The sequence below is a fragment of the Poecilia reticulata genome, chromosome 19, assembly GCF_904066995.2.
Source record: "Poecilia reticulata chromosome 19, P_reticulata-male-v2, whole genome shotgun sequence".
Lineage (NCBI taxonomy): Eukaryota > Metazoa > Chordata > Actinopteri > Cyprinodontiformes > Poeciliidae > Poecilia > Poecilia reticulata.
Genome location: NC_088848.1, coordinates 11,224,055 through 11,241,935, shown reverse-complemented (window position 1 = coordinate 11,241,935; position 17,881 = coordinate 11,224,055). Strand labels below are relative to the sequence as shown.

At 38.0% G+C, this 17,881-nt stretch overlaps 1 protein-coding gene across 2 annotated transcripts in view; it reads right to left on the bottom strand.

Annotated features, from left to right (window-relative positions):
• Positions 1–460: 460 nt before the first annotated feature.
• cpxm2 (carboxypeptidase X (M14 family), member 2) overlaps positions 461–17,881 on the bottom strand; it is a 32,070-nt gene continuing 14,649 nt past the window's right edge. For both annotated transcript variants that reach the window (XM_008437146.2, XM_081600379.1), the window contains 11 exons: positions 17,446–17,585; positions 10,792–10,876; positions 9,804–9,954; positions 8,755–8,843; positions 5,993–6,116; positions 5,620–5,816; positions 4,456–4,635; positions 3,150–3,447; positions 2,720–2,859; positions 2,089–2,188; positions 461–1,152 (listed from right to left, as the gene is read on the bottom strand). In XM_008437146.2, coding sequence (XP_008435368.1) covers positions 896–1,152; positions 2,089–2,188; positions 2,720–2,859; positions 3,150–3,447; positions 4,456–4,635; positions 5,620–5,816; positions 5,993–6,116; positions 8,755–8,843; positions 9,804–9,954; positions 10,792–10,876; positions 17,446–17,585 — 1,761 coding nt within the window. In that variant the 3' untranslated portion in view covers positions 461–895. The remainder of the gene's footprint in view (positions 1,153–2,088; positions 2,189–2,719; positions 2,860–3,149; positions 3,448–4,455; positions 4,636–5,619; positions 5,817–5,992; positions 6,117–8,754; positions 8,844–9,803; positions 9,955–10,791; positions 10,877–17,445; positions 17,586–17,881) is intronic.

The following is a 17,881-nucleotide window of genomic DNA, read 5'->3' as shown; positions in this document are numbered from 1 at the left end:
CAAAATGTCTTTGTTATGACATCTTGACATCATTACTGATATAAATTTGTTATAAAAGTATTAGATTGCACTTTAAAAATTAGGTAACTTTATATTATTCAAGGTAAAGTTTAAACAGTAATGATTTCTTGGTCAATGTCAAGTTGTCATAACAAAGACATTTTGAATAATGTGAACTTTGTATCAAAAGAGTCATAATTTACCGAATGACGCTTTATGACAACAGTCATAAATATTAATTAAGGCTTATTCATGTTCATGACAGGTGTTGCCATGTTTATGAAAGTGTAATGACAGCCTTATTCACCCCTCTTCAAATAAAGTGTTACCCTATTTTTTGTAGTTCGCGGTGGGAAATAACTGTCAAAATCAACACAAAGTACAGCTGGAAATATAGCTGCGTGTATTGGATCTATACAATCCAGGTTTCAATTTGAAACTGAAATAGAACAAACGAACCTTCTGATGATATTCTAATTTATTACACTGCACCTGCATGTACACAATGGCAATTTCAAACAGGCTTTGCATTGATCATTCATATTTCACTTTCACTTAAAAAAATAAGATCTGACGCAACTTTAGCTTAACTTTTTAGTGTTTGTCGTAATAAAGAGAATAACATTTTTATACTGCTTCAAAACACAAAAAACATGACAGTACAGTGTGGATGTTAACCTTAACTATTAAAAATGATTTGTCTACTAAGAACACAAAGATCAAATTCTGCACACAATTAGATTCATTCATAATTTGAGCGACCAAATACAAATTCTTCTGACAACAGTCTGAAGGAACCTAACAAATGTCCAAAACTGGGCCTGGACTCCAATCCGGTCTCATCGGAGCAGATGTTTTCTTTCAATTCTCCCACCCAGGCTTCCTCATGTTGTCATTATGTTCCCACGCGTCTCTCTCTGGGTCTTTGGGCCTGAAGCTGCCTGGCGGGCAACCTGATTGGCTGCTTGTTGTATTTTTCCATTATTTCTCTGATTCGGAACAAGTTACTCCGGCCAATGGTGAAGTCGCACCTGGTGGCCCCTATCGCGTAGCCAACCTCACACTTTTTAGTGGTGGGGCTGTAGCCCTCAGCTCTGGCTGTTACTCTGTACTCTCCAGGGTTCAATAGGCGCCAGTAATCACCATCAGCAGCTGTGAAGAAACCCAAACAAAAAGCAGATTCAACTTTTATACTTTTGCATTTTAGGTTGAAGAAGTCGGTTGACAAATTTAAATTTACATCCTTCTTGAGTTTAAAGCCAGCTGAGAGAGAGAGAGAGAGAGAGAGAGAGAGAGAGAGCGGGCTATATATGATCATAGAATAACATGATGCTACCCGTCCTTACGTGTAGCATCACGTAAGGATGCTACACGTAAGGACGTGCAAACAGCTGGTGTTATACTTGAATAAACATTCAACATTGAATAAACAGGCACTAAACAGTTTTATAAATCAAATGTGGAATTTGTAAAATGATTGATTATGATTTAAAGAAAAAAGAAAGTCAACAAGTAAGATTCCCCCCCATTACAAAAATGGATTTTAATGTGATTGTTAAAAAAAACAACAAAAAAACAGCATCAGGGATTGATAGCAATGCAGATGAAAAAAGCAGAGGCTTCACAATATAAACTCTTACAATCCTTGTGCATTTTGTTAGAGGACAGTAAAGTTTTCCTACAGGAAGCTGTGACCTGCCTCTGATTTGCTGGAATAATGATGCTTAATGTCCTTTTGAAAATTTGATTTCACGCTCGAAGTACGAAACCACTTTAGCCTTAAAGGGGGGAATTTTTCCAGGCATCAGAAGAAACCACCATGAGGACGCCTAATCAATAGTTAAACTGAGAGTTGGAGGCCTTCACAGCTTTGGCTAAGATCATAAGTTGAGTCAGAATCCAACCCACAGTTCTGATTAAGAACATCATCTGCTTTCATTTATGGTATTTTATTCCTCTGCACAATAAAATATCATCAAGCAGGAGTAACCCCTTTCTGAGGATTTTTTTTTAATGTTGATGTCAAGTAAGAGAGAACATAGGTTTTTTTGTTTTGTTTTTTTCAAAAAATATCCCAAGACAACAAACCTGTGCGAACATCATGACCAATGCCTTCTACAGAGACGATGGCATTGGCTATTCCTCGTCCTTGTAGGTCCCTGACTACACCTTTGATCCCACGATGCACCTGTGTGTGGAAGGCATCCTTATTATATTCTTTATATTTTATGATTCTGTGATCTTTAGTAAAGGAAGAACACAGCACTGTGCAGGGCTCAAAATGCATTTCCTCTGCTCGCAGCATCAATATTTAAATACAAACTGTGTCATGGCAGGATTGCAGATCCTCTGAAGATTGTGTTTCCAGAGAGAATAAGAAATATCCATAATGAGTACAACAAGAACCTTTAGAGCCCCTTTACAAAAGTACTTTTCCAATTAAACCTTTATTTGATTTTGTGCATTTTTCTTGTTGTCGTTAAAAGGAAATCCTGAGATATTTTACAAAGAGGAAGAAGCAAGCTTTTCAGCTTTGTGCAGTGAAGAAAGGAGGTGCAGTGAACACAAATGACAAAGTATTGCCACGGGAGGTTGAATAAAAGAATAAAAGCTTTTTTTCAAATTGCATGAACACCTTAGCAAGGCACTGTAATTAAGTGGTCCAATAAGAGGAATGCGAGGATCAAACTGAACGTCAGAGAGTCTGAACTGACTGTACCTGCTCCATGAACACAAGAAGAGACTCCCGATTGTTCTCCCACTCTTCAGGCAGTTCGCTTTCATGGGGGAATTTGTCACAACCCACATACATCGACAGCTCAAAGCAGTTGGTGTGCAGGTAGCTGAAATCATTCATACCTGCCAGCAAAGACAAACACATATCCGAATGTATCCGAATGCTCACATACAGGGCGAAACTGTGAGGATAGTTAAGCAAGGAAAAAAAGAATTTGAGATGCTTTTCTGAGCTGCTAAATGACACTTGAGGCTAAAATCTAAAAATAGAGTTACAGTACTGCAGATGCTCTCATGTGTGCTCCGCAAGAAACGGCTAGGAGGCTGCACGTGGAGCTGGAGCAAAAAAAAAACAACCTTCACAGCACTGTTAGGATTAGTGACAAAACCCGCCGCCAGATATGGACACTAACTGCCGGCCGCAGTGTGCCAGGACGCCCCGTTGATGGTTCCATCCTCCTTGGCGAAGTCTTCTGTGTGACAGACCCGTCGACTGGCATCAGTCATGAGGCGGTGGGTGGAGGCGTAAGAGAAGGCCAACCAGCGGAAAACGTGGTCATCGGGGGTGGGGGTCTGCTCCCTCGTCACCCCCTGGGAGCGAGTTCTGTCATATGGGAAGGTCACCACCAGCTCGCCTCCCTGGAGATTCCCACCCAGCACAAAGGGCATTTTCTCCATCCACGCTATCAGCACTCGTGTCTCCAAGGCAACCTACGACGGGGGCACACACGAGAGGCATGGATAATGTAATTAGCACAATCATCTAAGCAGTGTGAGTGTTAATTTAACTCCCTCATGCTAAAATAATCTGTGGTCTCAATGGGGAGTGATAAAGCCATCAGAAAGGCTGTTTACACAATTCGCGCTGCATAAGCATGTCAAGAGTAATTATTCTAATAGGTAAATGTTTACACCGAACAAGCGTTTGCATTCAACTGGGAGGAATTTCCCCATGTTGTTGGGGCTCAAGTAATGAAAGCGCGCATTCCTATCTGCGAGCGCTGCCAGTCAGCGGGGCAAACAAGGATAGGATTCACAGCTCTGTGTGCACAGATGGGAATCCCAGCTCTGCAGCTGCAGCAGCTATTCTGGAGGCTCAGTGTGACTCATCCATGGCTCCCGCTAACGTCAAAACACTCGTGAGGCTGAGCTTTTAATAGCCCGCTCGGTGTATTTCAGCTCACGGCCTCTTCGTCATACGCAGCAAACTCATCATCCGCTTCTCCCGAAATAGACAAGTGCTGATGGGCCCTCGTGACTGCTTTACCCTTTTCAAATGGCTGATGATCTCCACTGTGAGATGTGTTTATTTTTCTGGATAAAAAAAGAAGCGGGAAAAGAACACAGCAGCACCCTAGGGTGAGCCCACCCTTTTGCCACCCATGTATCTACGTATGTGTGTTACATGCATATATTGTTTGAGATTATGTGGGTTGGAGAGCAGGTTCCTATGGCAGGAAGTACCAGAATGAATTGCTCATCCCCCACCTGCTGCTGTGCCACTCAACACCAAACATTCATTCATTCTTTGTCCTTCCATACTTGTCTATGCAGGGGGGCATTGTGTTGCCTACCTCCAGGGGTCACTGGCCGAGAAGCAGGGTACATACAGAGAGGTCATCAGTGCAACACAGAGATACACCTGACGGCCTTGCACACACTCACACTTAGCAGTTTAGACTATACAATGCAGCACAACAGATGATCAGTACGACTTACCGAAGCATTGTTAGACAAGTACCACTCTGGTGTGGGGATGTGGTGGTTGAACATTTTGCGAGGAATCCACTTCTTTGCCTCAGCCTCCCAGAGAATTGAGTTGAGATCAGGAAAGTTGTGGTGGATATCTATGCCATCAATGGTCCATCGACCAAGAGACCAGCCACTGAGCTCTGAACCCTGAGCCAAAGAGTAAACATGAAGAAGATGGTGACTGAAATGTGTGGCATAAGGGTCATGCAAAACAGGTGAAGCAGGAATATTAGCGAAAAATACAAGAACTATACAGGTCACAGTGGGGAAGGGTACATTTTAGTTCTACAGGGGGTGCTGTGATTATCTCAATAGGTTTTTACATAAAAGGTGTTGTCAGGGCAACATCCCCTGTTTTGGCAATGAAACAAGTTTATCCTAAGGCTGAATATGAAACGTCACAACCAATTTCACAGCTTTTTTTCCCACATAAAGCAACAGAACAGCATCTTTAACAATTTTTTGAAAGTGCGTTGAACTGGAAAACATTTACAAAAACAAGTCACAACTCCTAATTTAAAACAGCTTTAAATTCCTTTGACGAGAAATGCTAAGAAGGGACAAGGATCTAAAACAATATGCTTTGTTAGAGAAACCCCTCTTTGCAAGGTACTGTTTGATGCTTTAAATAAATACATTACAATCTGACCAGAAAATTGTACTATGTGATTTCCAAATATTGTATTATGTGCTATATAGAAACTGCTCTGGATGAAACTGACATACACATGAGAAAGCACCAAAGACACAAAATAAACTTATGAGTACAAATTGGTTTAGTACAAGCTGTTAGCATACTCGGTTGTAAGATGCAACTGTTTCCTCTCATACTTCACTGAATGAAATCCACATGACCAAATCAACAAAAAAAAAAACAATCTCTCTGCAGCTTTGACTTGTCCTTATTTACTAATGTTGCTATGGTCTTTAATCTTGCCTTTTCACTAATATTACTAAATTATTGCAAAAAAGCATAGTGCCTGATGTAGTTCTGGTTCACTTCACATATTCCATTGCATCATTTAAACTTGTTCTCATGTACCAAGCGTTTACTCACAACAGACCCAAACATGTTCTCACTACAGACCATTTAACGAAATGAGGTCACTAATTTGTGTTTTGCAGACGTACCGCTTCAAAGGCTTTCTCGTACCCATCAGGGTTGACGGATGGCAGCAGGTGGATTCTGGTCTCCTCCACCAGGTGACGTATCCGCTGGTTGCCTGATAGATACTCCAGACACATGAACTGCATGAGCAGGAGGAGGAGCTCTCGTCCAAGCACCTCATTTCCGTGCGCACCTGCTGTGTAGCGAAACTCCGGTTCACCTGGTGATCAGGTGGAAAGGGGAAAAAAAAAAAGAGAGAAAAAAGCAGTTGGACTTTGCCCAAGACACATAATACGTGTATGCAAAATGATTTGTGATGGCTTTCATCTTTTTCTAGTTTTCTCTAACAAACACATTATTTGTTTCAATCATATTTTTAGCATTAAAAGCACTCACCAACTTCATGGTCACCAGGGTTGTCGGAGATCTCTATGGCATACAGTTTGAGGCCGTTTTGAGACTTTCCTATGTTATAGATCCGTGTGATGTTGGGGCACATTTCATTAACCACCTTCATTAGCTGGGGAGGGTAAATCATAAAGCATTAGACCCTGACAAAATATGAAATAAATCTATCCAAGTAACCGACACTAATGAGAAAAACCATTCTGCTTAAACTTAGACAGTGCACTGGCAAGTAGCAGTTAATAAATCCAAGTTATTTTTTTTTAAATTGGAAATTACAAAAAAACATAACGTGATAACAGTGCTTTACAAAGACTAATATTAGTATCAAGGTAATAAAAATAAGTTATTACAGAAATAACTAAATAAATTGAATAAAAGTCCCAATGTCCTGCAGAAATAATTAAAAAAAAGTATTTAAAAAAAAAAAAGAAAAGCAGATGTGTTGGATTAGCAGTGCTTGTCAACAAGTGATGGGATCATCCAGGATATTTTGCTGTGGAATATCATCACCGTGGTCTGGATATTGAGCAGTTGTCTTTTTATGACAGTTACAAGACTGTCCTACAGTCTGAGGCCTCTTCTGATTTGTTGCAAGACTGACTGCTACTGCCCACAGCATCAGCATTCACAAGAACTTTATAAAAAATAATTGTATGAAAAACATTTCATTTCACCTTGGGATAAAGTATTTTTGAAATGAATTTGAAAATAAATCGATTCTGAGCAAATTGAGCAGTTCGAACTGACAAAGGTAGATCTGACACACATTCACAACCACCACCCCCATCAGAAAGAGTTTTTCCAACTCCAAGATTTTGCATGGGAATAGTGTGGGAATAGCTGGGTGCAACAGTAATAACCCGGCAGGAATCAGACATCCACCTGTTTTTGTTTAAATACAAGCTAGAGTTAGCAGTGCAGCTCAGCCACCTGCTGCATGAAGCTAGAAAAGTATCAGTTTAAAACTACTATTATCCAAAAAACCTATTGTGATGTTTGAAGGCATATCATTTATACAGAGACTGCCTTTAGTTTTCAGAAAAGTAGTTCCTCTAAACCTATAATTTTTGAGTCTGTAAGGAAATTCCATCATAACAAATACAATGTTCACTGTACTATGGATGGTAAAATGATAGAAAAAAACATTGTTAACTCTCATCTAATGCTTTAAAAATATGTATCTTATACGTCTTGGTCTTTTTTTTTTTTTTTACCACTGGCTTAAATAGTTGTACTTAAGCAAGACAAGCACCCCACTATTGAAATCTTCAAAGACAATATTGCCAAAGCTGTGTCACAGAGCTTATTTGGGGTTTCCTTGCAGCCAGCTCGGAAGAGGCAACCAAAGCAATTATAAAGACAGGCTCATACAGGAACAGATTAAAATAGCAACAATTATCATTTGCCCACATGGATGTCAGTGGTCACACAAAGCACCTCTGCAGTAAAAAAGACCAACCAGTTGTTAGATGGAGCTGCTGCATCCATGGGCTCAGCTGCTGCTGAAGTGGTTAGCCAGCCAGGTGTGACTGGGTTTTAATTAAGTGCAGGTTAAATCTCGACTTCACCGAGCGAGTAAATCACTAAACAAATGTCAGGTTTTGCAGTGGGACGAAGGATTACAAGACGAGGGTGAAAGTCCTGCTCTCATTCTAATAAAGCAGAGAATTCCCTGGATAAATATAACTGGACAATATTATTTACCAGAATCAATACAAAGCATTCTTGCTTTATTAAACAGGAATGTTTGTGTTTTTTCCCCTCATACAGACGTATAAAAACTGAGCATAAGAATTTTTTATTTTTTTTAACTCTGCTTGTATATGCCACGGATCCAACCAAGCTTCTTTTATGCACGGTGTAGATAATATGAATTGATACAATATCTTCCACTTTGAAGAATACTAAGGAATTTATTTTTCCCACTGTTACTGTGGTTGTGGTCTAAGAAAAGGACAACCATTCAGCAGTATAAGAAATAGATTTTAGTCTCTTTTACTCTCATGGGGTTTGTACATTATGTGAGATTTCAACATTTCTGTTACAAAAATATTAAGACTGCTGTGTACTATAGTGGGGAGAGTCATGCTACCTGGTCCCTGGGCAAAGAAAGAAAATGTCAAGGGTAAAAATGCTTATGAAAAGGACTTTCAAAAATAGTCCTTTCTTTTCTTTTTAAAGCCCAGCTTAGCCTGGACACAGAGTGGAACGCATTAGCTGTAAAGGATAAAAACCAACAAAGCATAGAAACACAGTTCATTAATTCACTTAGATATTTCTGTAGCAGCATTTAGAGAGTTGAATCAGAAACAAAAAAATCATCACCTAATATCTAACGAATATTTCCCATTAGAAAGAAAAACAGCAGCCCAGGATGTTTCCTCTCTCAACTGCATTACAGGAGATTATCATTCACAGCGCTTGTACCATCACAGCCACTCAGGCGCACCGTGCACACTGACAAATACAGCTGTCCTCCTTCTTGGTACAAACAGGCGTCTGCTTGTGACAACTATATGAATAAGTAATGATACAACCCTGAAGATGCTTTATGCATTTTTATGCAGCTCCAAGCGCTTAGTTCATCTGTTCTGCTGCATTCTTTGCTCTTGTGAAGGACACAGCTTGGGCTCGCTGCGAAACACAGTTTCCATGCGGTGTTTTATTGCTCCGTGCTCTTGATCTCTGTTCTGAATGGGAAATAAGGTCTTGGTTCTTTTAACAAGGTAATGTATGTTTACATGGCTTACCTGCCTCATCTCTTTGTAGCTGTGGTGCCTGAAGTCCAAATCGTCAGTCGTTATGACTTCGTTGCGTCTGTGATAGTAATTGTTAGGATCTGGAACAAGATTAAAAAAAAAAGTTGATGGCATTCAGAGATCTAAAGAAGTAGACTCATTCTTCTCATTAGGGATGCTACATCAGCAGCAGGAGGTGGAGAAATGTTAGGCTGCAGTAAAAGATTTGTTGCTGTTTTTTTCTGAGTGTTGGTATGATGGAGGCGTATGGATTAGATGAACTGAGGTCTGATCTCTCATGGTGGCTTTGCCCTAGTCGGAGCAAAAAGCCAAAACACAATTTATTTTGCCCCTCCACTATTGGACCACAATAAGTACAAGATCCTATAAACAAATAATATGAGGTTCTTCCTGGACTCAGACTTGGAAATAAGTTGAGGAATTTCATCCTCTGGGGCCAGCTTGAAGCAGCTTCTTCCTCTGCAATGAAAGGAGTCAGCTAGCATTTGATCAGGATACCTCTTGGATCTCTCTCTTTGTAGATTTCCTGGCCACTGGGAGGAGAACCCAGTGTAGACCCAGAGAATTATGGAGGGACTGTATTTTTCGATGGATGGATCATTTGAGCAGCTGTTAATATCAGTTTAACTCACGGCACTGCCTCAATAATGTTAGGATTCAAGATAAATCTCCACCCAGCATCTAGTCATATACTCAGCAGAATTAACCTTTATAAAAGACAATGCATTACCTTTGTGTTATTATTGGTGACAGTAAAAAGACAGATACAGTCCATTTTGATTTTTCAAACTGAGCGACTAACAAATTAAAGTCACCTTGATAATTCTACGTTTCCACAACAGTCCTGACTCTGAAAGGCCAAAATGAACCAGGGAAATTCTCTCCCATCATTCAAGAGTTATATAGGAATAGTGAATTATTTCAGTTTATAAACAGCACCGAACCTTCATCCAGGCCAAACCCCGAATAATAACACCCAATCATTCATTGATGGTGGCCGACTGTTTGATTTGTGCGTCTCCTTCATACAAACCCGTCACCTGGCAAAGGACAGCCAAGGATCTCTGCTCTCATACAGATGCTGCCACCGTAAAACCACGAGCGGGGGTTGACTCGAATGTACCGGGCGACCACAGGTAATGGAAAGATGTTCCGGACAGGGATTTCTTTTTCTCTGTTGGCGCTGAAAATCTACTAAGGCAAACACAGGGTGAATAAACAGTCAAGCTGTGAAGGACACGGGAAAATGCTCTTCATTCAACAACTTAGCAAACTTAGCTCAACATGGGTCAGGGCTATTTATGTTCCTCAGAATCTTTTTAACCAATGAAAACAGTTTTGGATAAAGAATGAAACTTACAAAAGATTCCCTCCCTAGTTTTGGGTTGAATTCTTGAGCACCCAAGAATTCAACACCCACAGATGGAGCTTTTCTCGGTACCAATATAGTATTTTGAAAGGCCAGTATAGTAGATTGGCATTTGGCATAAAGGAAATGTGGATGGGCAATGCTTGTAGCAGAGACAAAATTACTATTGGGGATTTAATCAATAACACTGATTAAATCACAAACCACAGGAGTGCACAAAAAGAATCTAGTGTCTAAGAGCTCTGATTATATTCAAAAAGGCCTGATTTGGTTAATCAGCAACAGAACTGACAGAAAAGGTCTAAGTGAATCTCTGCAGGCAAGGTGATATTACATTCAATTATATCAAGTCTCTCATTACAGAGTGAGAGAAAAACAAGGATGAGTTCCCATCTGCTGGAGAAACATTACTATTTACTATCACCTCACAGCTCATTAAGCTTGGAAATAAGCAGGCATTTACATCTTCCCCTGTAATTACTCTCCAGCAAGAATTCATTTTTCTATTTGGGTCCAATCAGCCGGAGACATACAAAGCAAGACTCAATATTTAGCTGGTTAACAGGGGGAAACAACAGCATTAATGCAAAGGTTTGCAGTGTCCTTCAATTTGTGGACATGCGGAGAAATCAATCTTTTATGGTTTTATTATTACTCACCAAGTCTGCTGAGTCGTTCTTAAGGATTATCCAGGTGTGACTGTCATTGCTAACCATGACCTTGTAGGAAGTCACCCAATCGCTTCTGTTAATATTGTAGGAAAATTAAAGTATTAGAGAATATTGTTTTCAGACTGAATTTAATGCATTCAGAAAGTGGAGATAACTGGAAAAATGTCACTCACAATGAAAGCTCACAATCATGTGTATGAATTATGCAGTGAAAATATGTTTTCTTTTGAGATCTTAAAGAAAAAAAATATATAAGCTGAACTCTCTTATCAAGTCTAGAGTTTTGAATTCAACAGAAAATAAAGAATTGATCATTTTATTTCTGAATCTAAGCACATGGTTTGGATATGGATTGATTGAAAACGACTAACAATACAATACTCAGAGCAAAGTATTGCAGATGTGCAGATGTTTAATTCTGCAGTCTGATTTATTTATGAAGACAATCCCACCTGCTGTTTTTAATTTTGAATTGATTAGTTCGACGTAAAGAGTTCCCTGTTGGATTATCTCGAAATACAAAGCTTCATTACCTGTCCACATAGTTATCCTTGTTCTGTCTGCTGAGTTTCTTGGTCTTAATGATGCCGTTTGCTCCTAATGGTATATGATAAGCCTCTGAGGCCTTTATAGGACAGTTGTGTTTATGGAGTGGTTGGACTACAATCTAACCACTGCACTGAGTAAATCCTATTTACTCAGTGACTTTAATTCACTGCAAATGTCTCATTAGTAAAAATAGACCATGGTATTGTAATTATTCAGGTCTGTGCCAAGACTTGTTACTTAAAAAATGACAGAGGAGAAAATAGGTAACTTACTGTTAAAGATAATAAATGAAAGCATAAATCAGACAAACACCATAAGTACGCCCATATGAATCATCTCATGCAAGGCAGAGCTCTTTCCAGAGTGTACATTATGTAGGTTGACAGCTATTCTCATGCTTCTGGGTGAGCACATCCTCACTGAGCTTGTCCAGTAGGAATTCCCATTTCTGTTAATTAAAGCGTTCGCACAGACAGAAAGCCCCTTAGCTGTCACCACAGACAGCTATATGCCCTACAGAGCTAATTGCAGAAAAATTCAGTCCAAGGCTTTGGTGTTTTGTGCACCTTAAGAAAACTCTTCCCCTTCAAGGGAAATCCCAAATATAGCTTATTAAACAATACTCCTTTCGTCTCAAGCTTCACCAGAGTTTCAGGCTCCCTCGCAATTACAGAGCTTGAAGTCAGGGGTGTCCAAAGTCAGTCCTCAAGGACCGGTATCCTGCATTTTTTAGTTCTCTCCTTGTGTCACCGCGTTCAGATCAAATGATGGCTCGTGTGGAAAAGGTGTCTAAAAAGTGACACTTTCAATGATACAAGTAAAAAAAAAATCTCTAATTCTACAAATGAGTTAAAAATCTATTAAATGTTAAATATCGAATTGAATGAAAAAAGCATAAAATTTGGTATTATTAACTTGAGTTATTAATACCAGATTTGTTAAAATAAGATAAAAAATATATATACTTGCTGTGCTACTTTCCAACATGAAATATTTGAACTAACACAGATCTCACTGACCAATCTGCTGCAAACCAATCACCTTGTGTAGCAGTGTTTGCCCCATCCCTGGCTAATGTTTAAGGCTCACAAATGAAATAAAATTATTATATGTTGCATCTGAGAGCAATGAAACAATCAAATTAAATGAAATATATATATATATACTTGGTTGAATTTATAAAATGTCAATTCTATTTAAATAATAGGTGTAAATCTATATTTAAAAGTCTTCTCATTACTGTGCCCCATATTTACTATGATACTTTATTGATTTAACATGAAAAACCAGAGCAAAAATATAGTTTTACCAAATAACCTTAATTTCTTAAGATGTCCCAAAGCTCATTAACGCCACCATCCTTAAAACGCTTACAATGAGTTATTCAATGAGTCCACAAGGACACCAGGGTCATTATGACAGTTAAAGGGTTAAAGAAAAATGTTGAATGTATGATTTCTGATTTAAATGTTAAAACCTATTGATACCATGCTTTTTTTTTTTTTACATTTATTGGGCAAAAATCAACTTTTTTAATTGTTATTAACAGGAATTAACAGAAGTAGAACAACATGGCGGTTGTCATGGTATATTAGTCTTGAGTAAAAAGATTAAAGCTTCACGGTATTTTGCCATTTATAAAAAAAAAAGATAAAATAAATGTTAACATGTAAAACACGATCTTATTTCTTGCAGTTAAACAGAAAAAGCAGTAATTATTCCTACTGCTACAAATTAGGATCAGAACATGGCACTAAACAGTATCATCTTGTTTAAACTTGGCAAAAACATTCAAATAAAAACTGGTGAACTCTCCCAGAAAACATAATAAAATTTTACTGGTTGTTTCAATAGGATAACGATCAGAAGCAAAAGGACCAAAAATATTGCAGAGACCACAAAATCTGCCTTTTTCCATGAGCATCTCAGGTCCCAGAGCAAAGACTGGATAGATCGCTGGGTGATCAGGATAGACTGCTCAAAGAGGAATGATCAAAGATCCTTCTCTTTGTATGCTCCAACTCCCCAAAATGCTTTTGTAGAAAACAGAGGTGTACTAATAAAAGAAGATTGTAAAAAATAGTACTATGCCAAGATGCCAAAAACGATGGTACAGATGACTTCACGTAATTATTTATCTCCTAGCAAATATAACTTAAACTACACTGCCAGTAAGTGTGGAGGGTGCTTTGTATTAGAGAGGTTTAACTAAAGAAAATTAAATTTTTCAAAGTTTTATAAAACAAATTATTAATTGAGTGAAAAGGATCTATTGAGTAATTTTTTTAATCACTGCTAAATATTAATGTACCAATTTTTGTTTTGCAATAATTTATTCATGTTGTAGAAGAAATATAGCCTTTGATGCTTTCAGTCATTCGTCCTTTCAACATGTGTAACTGCACTTTTTAATTTGAGAGTTAAATTTGTAATTAAAAGAAATAATATGTGGCGTATGTCTTTTGAGAAATCTCACATGCAAGAGAAAGAAGTATAAATTCACACTTCTCAAATTACTTGGTATGATCTCATCTATACATAGTTTTCTTATATATATTTAGTTATATCTCATTTCTGCATAATGATATATAATACTATAATACTATTGACTTCAAGAAATCAGAGGACTGATTTGTTGCTAAAACCAGAAGCAAAAACAATAATCAGGACATCTGTCACAAGTGGAAAATTAAAACATTTGATGAAAGAGACAGGGAGAAAAGAGACGGCATTGCCATCAGTAAACTGGATCTGGTCGCTCCGACAAATTGACATTTTTAAACAATATTATTGTTTATCGCAATAATTTTTGAGACGATTAATCGCACAGCAACATTTGTTATCGTGACAGGCCTAAGTGATTTGTGAAGCAAAACCTAATGGTGTTACGAACGTAGAAAGGATCGATTAATCAAATCTTTAAACTCATTAATTATTTAGAAAGTAATCCTACTTTAAAATTATATCCAAAAACCATTACAGTACTATATTGTGAGAGACACTGCTAAGGCAAGCAGGAGTTTTCCCAACATTGTTTCTTTTAACAAGAAGGTCTTTCAGTCTGATCCAAGAATAGTTAATGTTGTTTATTACTGAAGTGAACAAATTAAAGTATTACTTTTCTGGTTTGGAGAGCTTTGAAGGTCATGTACAGGAGCACCTCAGTAAATCACTATATTCATAATTAATTTTATTTTTATTTCATGAAGACTTATATAAATTAATTACACAAAGTGATGAACTTCAAATATGGTGGGGTAAATTCGACTCTATAGAGATATCTTACCAGAGCTAAGGATAAAATTGTAAGTAATTTTCTAATACATGTTTTCAGATAAATGTAAGTTATCCTTTTCATTAGGAAATCAAGGAGTAATAGTCTGGAGGGGAAGGGAAGAGACACATGATACACACTGCATAAGGTCCAGGGTGAAGTTTTCAAAGTCAGTTTTGCTTTTTGGGGTGACTTGCCGTCTGCTGGTGTTGGTCCACTGTGTTTTCTGAAGTCCACAGTCACAATAAAGTCATTCAACAGGGAATTCTAGAGATCTTAATGTGACCCTCTATTTATAGCTTTTCTAAAAATGTTGATTTTACTGCAGAACTTGTTGAAGGCTGCCACTGCCTTCACCACTGCCTACTTTAACCACAATGGTTTTACGGAGCTTGATTGGCCAGTAAACTGCCCTGATGGATTTCATGTCTGAAAAAAACAGGCTTACTAAGTCATGTATAAAATCTTAAAATATGTCCCGCTGCCTGTTATTAATTTATATAACTTTTACGTAGATTGAGTGAAATCGATATTTACATATGAATAACTACTCTTTTTCATTGAGGACATCTGTATGTGTGTGAATTGAGAGTGCTTGAAATTCCACACTTTTCCAGACGGAAAAGGAGCCCTGCTATCTGTAAAAGCGTGTAATGCACAACATGCTGAGAGAAAAAACAGCTTAAGTTCAAAGAAGGAAGAAAAAAACAAAACATAATACAATCTGAAAAAAACCCCTCATCTGGACTACTTTAAAAGTTTACAAGAATGTCTGACTTTTAAAGCAAATTAAAAGTTATTAAGTATTTTTTTTAATATTAAAGATGCTGTGTGAAACTTTAAAAAACCAGCAGGTGTCACTCTAGAGGAGAGCCCTTCACAGTGGTGTGTGATGTGCACCAGGTGCCGTCTTTGGCACCAGAAGGAAGTCTTGGATTGCAGCCTCAGTGACTTTAATGAATTTCCTGCAGTATTAGACAGCATTGAACAAAGGCATTTTTATTAGTAAAATATTTTTTATACGGATGTATTCTTGTAAGAAGAGGAAAGGAAAACTGCCTCTATTTGGGTTTTTATAAATCCACTGGTTTATGATCTATAAACCTTTACAGTGCCTATAAAAAGAATTCATCCTCTTGGATTTCTTTAGCCATTTTACTGCCTTCGCAAGTCACGATCAACAAAATTTGGCTTTTCAAACAAAAAATGACCACAAAAAATGTTACTGTCAAGGTGCAAACTGGCTCCCATAAAAACAATGACAAATGAATAAAACATTAAACATAAAATGAGTGCATCCTAGCGGCCTGTCCAGTGTTTACTCCACCACATAAATGCAACAAAAGTAAGGAAATCCTGGAGAGCAATTTGCATCTGCAAGAGAATTACAGCTTCATGTTCCAGCAAGACAAAAAACCCCACAAAGCATCCAGTTAAAACTACTCAGAAATGGTGTGAAGGCAACAAGGTGGATGTTTTGGAGTGAAGAGAGACATTCACAGCCAATCCTCATGCAATCTGACAGAAATGAAAACAGTTTTTACAAGGAGGAATGGAGTAAAACTGAAGTGTCCAGATGTGTAAGCATGACTGAGGCCTGTCCACAATAGACTCTGTGTTGCGATTGTTGTCAAAGGTGCATCTACTAAATATTGATTTGAATGGGTTAAATATTTATTCAATCTTATTATGTTAGATATTTTAATTTAATTATTATTGGTGGAAATCAGTTTTTGCTTTGACAAGAAAGTTTTGCAAAAGCAATAAAAAGGATAAGACATCCAAATGGGAATACTTATAGGCACGGTACAAAGCAATATAGAAATAGCTAGCAACATATCCACAACTTGTAAATATAGCCAAAACATTTTTTTTAATATTTACAGAACAAAAAAACTTCTATTGTCCCTCTAAGCCCTCATGAAACTCTGAATGCTTCAGAACCAGCACTATTTTAATAATGTAATGACCTTTTGAGATTTATGAAAGAGCGAGTCTGCACCCAAATCAATCAAATCCGTAACTCCTTAATCCTGCAGCGGGAAGATCAGAAATGGCTTGTGAAAAGGGCACACACACAAAGCGAAGGTTCCGCGCCATGTGGGCAGGATGGAAACCCTTTGCCTTACTTATTTGCGCTGTCAATTTTTCCACTAGGTTCAAAAGGAAACGCAGTCATTTAGAGTTCTGCAGCAATAATTGCCAATTGTCTCCACCACTGGTGTTCATGCCTTAGTCACTGGGAAATTATGCTATGTAATTAGATATTTGGCGGCTTACTGTGTTTGGGTTTGTGTTAGACTTGTTATTGGCAAGCAGTAATTGCGATGACAGTTGCTTGATTTGCCTTAGAGGGGTGAATAAACAAGTGAATAATCACTTGATCTGTAATAATGTTGGAAACCATGTATTAGTTTACGTCTGCTTAACAAATATGTATCACGCTGTGTTGGCCTATCAGACACAATCAGAATCATACAATCGTTGAATTTACGATTGTATGACGAAATGTGAAAATGTTAAAGGGGTTTGAACACCTTTGAAAAGCACCGTCTCTAATTTTGTGACAATAAGCATGAATCATATTCATATTGCATTTTTCTCGCCTGTTTGTGTGTGTTTTTTGTCATGTATAAAAAGCAGTCGTATTAAAATCCATTGCATTACATACGGTGATTATTAAAATAAACCTAACAAAGATAAACGCCACCTTGCTCATAATTGATAAGCTTCTATCATGAGCCAACCACTAGCAGTGACAACAAGGTTCATATTCTGACTGTGCAACAATTTGCAAATCTTTTTGCATGCCTACTCACGACCAGAGGGAGCTCCTGCCCTGGGTGATGACCCCCGTGAACTTTGTCAGTCTCCTGGCATCCACTTCCAACCACTGAAGTGGGTCGTCTCTCCCTGCACACCAGGCTCCATCATACAGGTCATCTTCATAAAGGCCAGCCTGCAGGTCATACATTCATACAAACGCCACAACTGTCACCGTTAAATCAAATATACCATTTAGCTGTGGTGAACCTGAAGTTATGTTGTGTGCAAAACTCCAAGTGTTTCCAGCCCATGATTGTTTTTCCTTCACAGGAGCACAAATTTTGGTTATGAATAATAATAATAATAATAAAAAAATGAGGTAGCATATAAAAAGTATTCAGTCTTATCCAGTTTTCCACATTACATTTTGTCAAGAGCCATCGTCAAAATCCTCAATACACATCAAATATGTTGGTCAGGGTTCAATTT